The sequence below is a fragment of the Pterocles gutturalis genome, unplaced genomic scaffold (genome assembly GCF_000699245.1).
Source record: "Pterocles gutturalis isolate BGI_N339 unplaced genomic scaffold, ASM69924v1 scaffold15865, whole genome shotgun sequence".
NCBI classification, from domain to species: Eukaryota; Metazoa; Chordata; class Aves; order Pterocliformes; family Pteroclidae; genus Pterocles; species Pterocles gutturalis.
The window spans coordinates 60,103-66,102 of NW_010141078.1; the positions used below are offsets into that span (position 1 = coordinate 60,103).

General features: G+C 42.8%; 1 protein-coding gene across 1 annotated transcript in view; it reads left to right on the forward strand.

Moving 5' to 3' along the window:
• The window catches only part of CLYBL (citrate lyase beta like), a gene marked incomplete at its 5' end in the record, with an annotated part of 28,120 nt that extends 23,369 nt beyond the window's left edge, over positions 1–4,751 (forward strand). The window contains one exon of the mRNA XM_010083908.1: positions 4,656–4,751. Coding sequence (XP_010082210.1) covers positions 4,656–4,751 — 96 coding nt within the window. The remainder of the gene's footprint in view (positions 1–4,655) is intronic.
• Between the last annotated feature and the right edge of the window lie 1,249 nt (positions 4,752–6,000).

Genomic DNA, 6,000 nt, shown 5'->3' on the forward strand with positions numbered 1-6,000 from the left:
CTCCTAAGTTGTCAAAGAAGAGCCCTCAATTCCATGTTGAACTTGGCTAGATTTGAGTTGGTTTTGGTAGTGGCTGCATTTGCCCAAAAGGAGGTTCACAAGTGAGAAGCGTAAGTTCTGTCAAACTGATGTATTACAAAGTTCTGCATCTCTTTGGTCTCTCCACAGCCACCTGGAAACTTACTGCATTAGTTATTCCTAATGCATAACTTGATTTACCCCCTTTTTTCATAAGCCTATATCTTCAGCTCCTGACCTGTGAAAATGGCTGTTCTCTGCCAAGCCTGCCTTATCACTTCCCTTGTCTGTAGGCTGGATCTTATTATTACTTGGGGCTGACCATGCTCAATTCTCTTTTTTCCAAGACTATAATTTTTTGCTATTCCCTTCTGAAAAAAAAAAACCTAGCAGTTTTCTGTCATTTTAATTCCCTTCTAGCTGTCTTCTGTATTTGCTAAAGCCCTCTCCATTCCATTTGCAAGGGACTTTAGGACATATTGAAATTCAAAGTGGAGCTGCTGAGACCTTACTCAGCATGGCCTGCATCTTGCATAAATAGCTGTTATATTTTTAAAAATGTTACTATTCTTTTAACAGAGCATTAAATGTCATTGTGTGTTTCTTGTATTTAAATGCTACATGGTTCCTGGGGGATACAGGAAATTGCACAGTACTGGTCCTGCATCATTCAGCCTGGAGAAGGCGGCCTGATGCAAGAGGTGAATATGGGGGAATGGTGACTTGGGCAGCTTCAGTGACCAGGTGGAGAGAAGAGGAGCTTGATGGGTCTGCCACCTTCTTGTTGCTCTGCTCTCACAGAGCTATCCAGAAGGAAACACCTTTCAGTCTTTCCTCACTTCTCAGTCGACTGGGAAGGACTTTTAGCTAGTCTGCACGATGACAAAGGGGAAAAGTTGTCTGTTCGCCTTTCTTCCTTGCCTCCTCCCTGATAGTCTGCCCTGGCAGAGGTGTACAGTGAGCAGGCTGGGGGAAGCCAAAGATTATGAAACACAAACCCCTCTGGTTGTGCAAACACAAACCCCTCTGCTGTGTTGTGCTGCCTTCACAGATGTACAGTGCAGGCCAGCCAAAGCCCTCTTACAGCTTCCATTCCCTATGGGCTGGTCACCCTATTTCTCCCAGGGCTTCACCCTTAGCACCTTCACTGTGTTGCTGCGTGAAGGATGCCACTGGGTAAGGACAGCAGAATGTGTGCTGCATCACTTCAGACAGGGGTGGTGTCTTTGGCCCACAGAGCCACCCATTCCTCAGAAGGGCTGCAATTCCAGTCTACTCTCTGGTGAGTGCCACGGTTGTCCTACATTCCTCCCACTTCTCATCCCACCTGAGTTAACTGCACCCCTGCATCGTCACCTGAAGGCTGCACCCACTGGCTGCAGCTCTGCCTCCCGCCTGCTCCATCTCCCAGCTCCTTCGTCAGCCTTTACCTGGGGGGCCTGTCTCTTCCCAGGGCAAGTCTGGCACATTTGACTCACATGATGGCAGGATCCTTTTACAGGTTTCTGAAAAGGCTGCCACTGAATGATTTATGTGGTTACATGGCAAGCAAGAACCACAGCCACCGAACGCAACGGATGCAAACCCCAGCCTCACACCATGCACCCGCTGTCACTCCCATTCACACTGCAAGCTTCTTTAAGAACAGACCTTAGGTCCCACAGTTGAACTACTGGAAGTCTAAGTGCAGGCTGGAAGCATGAGATTATTGAGAAAATTAGCCAAAAATAAAATTTAGATCTATGGCTAAATTAATCCCCAGATTAACGCTATCAAAGCAAATGGTGTTTATAGAAAGTCTTGTTTTCTTTATATTCATGTGAGAGAAAATCAAAAGAATGCTAAAGGCAAATTTCATCTAGCAGAATTGGAAAAGAGAGCATGGGAACAAAGCTATAATTACTGGTATTTCGTATCTGTTGAAACCTGTGGGTGAAAAGAGAGGCAGTGAATAGAGTATATTCAAGGGCATTAAAATCGGTTTATTTTTCTGGACTTTAGCTCAACGCTGCAAATTAGCAGGGAGAAAATAAGCCTTGGAGTGAACAGACACAGAAGCCAACTTCTTCATGTTACTCTTTGCTGTTAGAAAAAAAAAAATAAAAGCATTTTTTTCCTTCAAGAATTCAAATTCCTAGCAACCCAAACTACAGCCGCACGCTGACAAGAAGAGAACTTACTGCAGATCTCAAGTGGTTTAGTGTTCATGTGTCCACACACACACTATTATCCTCATTTCCTTTCTAACGTGTTATTTTAATGAAGAGAGGGCGGGCATGCTGTTTAATTAATTCCTACTTTCAAAAAATACATTCTGACCCAGATTGATCATGCTCCAGCATAGGCACCTACAGAGGTACCCAACTTAAGAGCATCCTGTGTCCGGTCAATGGAAGGGATAAGACCTTCCTGATCATGATTCAGACCACCAGAGATCAGAACTGCCATTCGTAGGCACCTATCTCTTTCTGTAAACTATTGCAAGTACTTGGGATAACTGTGCTCCTAAGTCAGCCATTTCACAGAACTAGAAAGGGTCATTCCAGACCTTAACACATCTCTACTTATCACTGTCATCCCACATGCAAATTTCTCTTTTAAGCAACACATATTTGACTGAAAGGTTGCAGAAAAATAGGCAAAATTAAAGCATGTATTTCTTACAGGGGAAAAAAAAAATGTATCTTGCACTAACCAGGAGTTTTAGATCACTGCATAGACCTGAATTATTCTGAAAAAGTCCTATACCATAAAATGTTTACTTAATTCCTGATTTCTGTACAACAGTTATTAAATGGAATAGTTTGAGGCTGCATTTTCTGTAATGGTTTAAAAGTTTAAGTGAAAATGTCTGAAATGTTGTTAAGATAAAAAGTGGTGTGTTATTAATAATAATAAAAATAAAAGTAATAATAGTAATATTAATGTTGGTTAATTTAAAGGTTTATTAATGTTAATAACAATAATGTTGTTGTTTTGGGGGTAATGTAGGGTTGATTGCAGACAAGAAATTCGATCTGAAGCATCTACCCTTGAATATCTGTCAGTCTGATTATTCTCCAAACCCACCTAAAATACTGCAAGCTATAGTAGGAAATCCTACTTAGAATAAAATAATAGTTTTAACTGTTAGGCTTTTAATGGCTTCAATACAGCCTGTTCTTACATGCAATGATATTGATTTGTATTAGATTACTGTTCAAGGTGTATTTTTGTCTTAGTTGTTCTAGAATGTGATTTACTATTTAATTAATACTGCCTCAGTCAAGATAGATGTGTCACACGTTTCCAAAACATTTTTGTAAACAGGTTATATTTTCACTCCACTTTAATTAGAGTCCTCTGTTTAGTTATTATCAAGCCTTAAATGAAAAACAGAAAACAATAAATAGCTTGCTCTCCTCTGCATTTCCCTCCCTATGCATGCACAGCCACACATGCTGCTATCCCTCTTTCCCCGTTCTAAAAAAAAATGTCAAACCTAAGGCCAGCCTGTGATCCCGTATCGATTGCGGCAGGACATTAAAAGGGTGTGCAGTGCTTCACAGAGACGCCCTGTGCAACGCTGGGGCCAGGCCTTCAGTTCTGAATTCTTCAGGGAAGGGATTGCATCTTTGTATTTGTATTTTTCAAGAATGTGTCAAAGTACTGTCAGAATTACAAATAAGATTTTTTTTTTTCCTACTGAACTTTGGCATGTCTTGATGCACTTTTTTTATCTTCAAAATTCTATTTGGTCAACACGTGGATTAAAGCATCGAAAGGAACAAGTGAGGTTTGTCCCTATTTAAAACATGTGTCTTCTGTTTAAGATTTAACTGTAATTCACAGTTAATGATTTTAAACTTGTCACCATGGTACCACCACAAAATCCCTTGAAATACAAAGCGGCTTCTGAAATGTGCCCTGGCTCTCAGATGGCCACCACTAAGGTACACTGGCCAGTTCTGCATCCGCAGTGCTCAGGTGGCCTTTACCTTGGCCCCAGAGCAGATTTGGGCAATATGACCATGCCAGCCACTTGTTTTTCCAGCTTTCATCTCAGCCCCTTGCTCTAAGCACAGGCCCAACCTATCTTTAGCACTGGACACCCGACGGAGAAGCACAGCAGCACAACCTCAACACACCCCTAAGTCAGCAGAAGTTCCCTCCGCTCCCCACCCCCCCAGAGCCCCTGTTGCTATTTTCTGATGAAGATAAGGCTTGTGGCTTTGCCCTCCATCTGCAGACAGTTTCCCGCCGGCCCTACAGCACAGCCTGGGCGCTGGAGGGTGATGCTGGGCATGGGGAGCAGAGCTGCCCCCCCAGATGCAGTGCCCGCCAGGCCCCCCAGCCGATGCGCATGGCCTCCTGCTCTTGGCCTTCGATGTTTGCCAGCTAGAGAGGCTGAAACAGGCAGGCTGCACACTGGGCTTCTATCTTCTCCCTCTTTTTGGCTCCTGTTTGGAGCACTCGGCACCCACCGCATTTCTTTAAATGCATTTGCCCCCTCTTTGTTAGTTTGTCTTCTAAAACTCCTTCCAGATTCCTGTGGGAGCTGATGTTCCTTAATGAATGGATGTGTTTTAAAATAAAAAGACAAGCCAACTACAGTTTCCAGAGGTCCTCTCAGGAAGTTTATATTCTCTCTTTTCCAGGGAGCGTTTACTTTCCGCGGGAGCATGATCGACATGCCATTACTGAAGCAGGCACAGAACATTGTTACGCTTGCCACAGCCATCAAGAAAAAATGAGCTGTTAAATGAAGCTCTCGCCATGGGGCCCCCGTAGCTGTTTTAAAAGATGACTATAATACTTGGAAGGGGGAAAAAAATTAAAGATGTCAAGCTTAAGCAGAAATTCATTTCCATTCTGCAGATCTGTCATAATTTGCTTGCCAGAATTGCTAATTACTAAAATTATTCCCAACTCAAACCACTGCTCGCTCCTACATGGCCCATGTACTACTCGTAGCCTGCAACAAAGTTACATCACCAATTGTGTGACATCACGATAATTACTACAAATGCAGGATTATGACCTAACTGAAGGAGAAAGGCAAAACATAAACCATGAGCTCTGTTAAACGAGCAGATGAAAACTGAGTCAATCACTTCTATTTGTATCTACACTTCTTCCTGCTCCGGTGCAGAACTCTTGTCCAAAAGGGCAAAGCCTCAAATAATTACACACCGGTGGAAATCATGAAAATTATTACCCTGTGCAGCTTCGCATGTCCCTGTCCCCCTCCTTTCTGAAAATGTGTAACAGCCATTAAAAATACTGCTCTGACAATACAGGACTCTTGACTTTTTTATCTTTTTTGAAGCAGTGGCTATTCAGAGCGTTTCCTCCTGGAAGCGTCCAGCCTGGGAAGGGTTGGACGGCAATAAAATTGTAGTTTTCGGAGACACAATGCGGTAGAATTTGTGCATATGGTCTCGAGTCAGATTTACATCACATTAGGGATACGGCTACAGGTCATGTGGGCCGTGTGGTTAACGGGCTTAGTAAAGCTGTTTTGAAGAGGTTAACCCAGCTTGTAGTAAGGGTAAATAAACATAACAACCAGGCATTGTCCTCTATTCAGCATGTACTCTTATATGGAGGGCTAAAGGGTATTGAAGCTGCAGAGGATCAACTTGTGGTTGCCAGAGGACTCCAATGAAGTTTGAAACACCAACAATCAGAGATTTTGTTTCTGTTCCTCATTAAATCATGAGCTTTTGTGCTTAGACTATGAACGACTGTTCTTTAAGAAATTAACAGAATGGGAAGTTTTAAACTATGCACCAACCTTTTCATGACCTACACAGCAGCAATGCTGCTGCACTTAGACAAACACCGCAGGGAAGGCTGTTCTGTTTATTTAAATTTGTAAATAGAAAACAGTTGTTTTTTAGTTTCATTTTTCACCGCCTCCATGGCCATTTTACTTATGGAGTCACAGTGGCTTATTCCTCCCATCTGCTCGCTTAGTATGTTTCCCCTCCATCTCCCGGC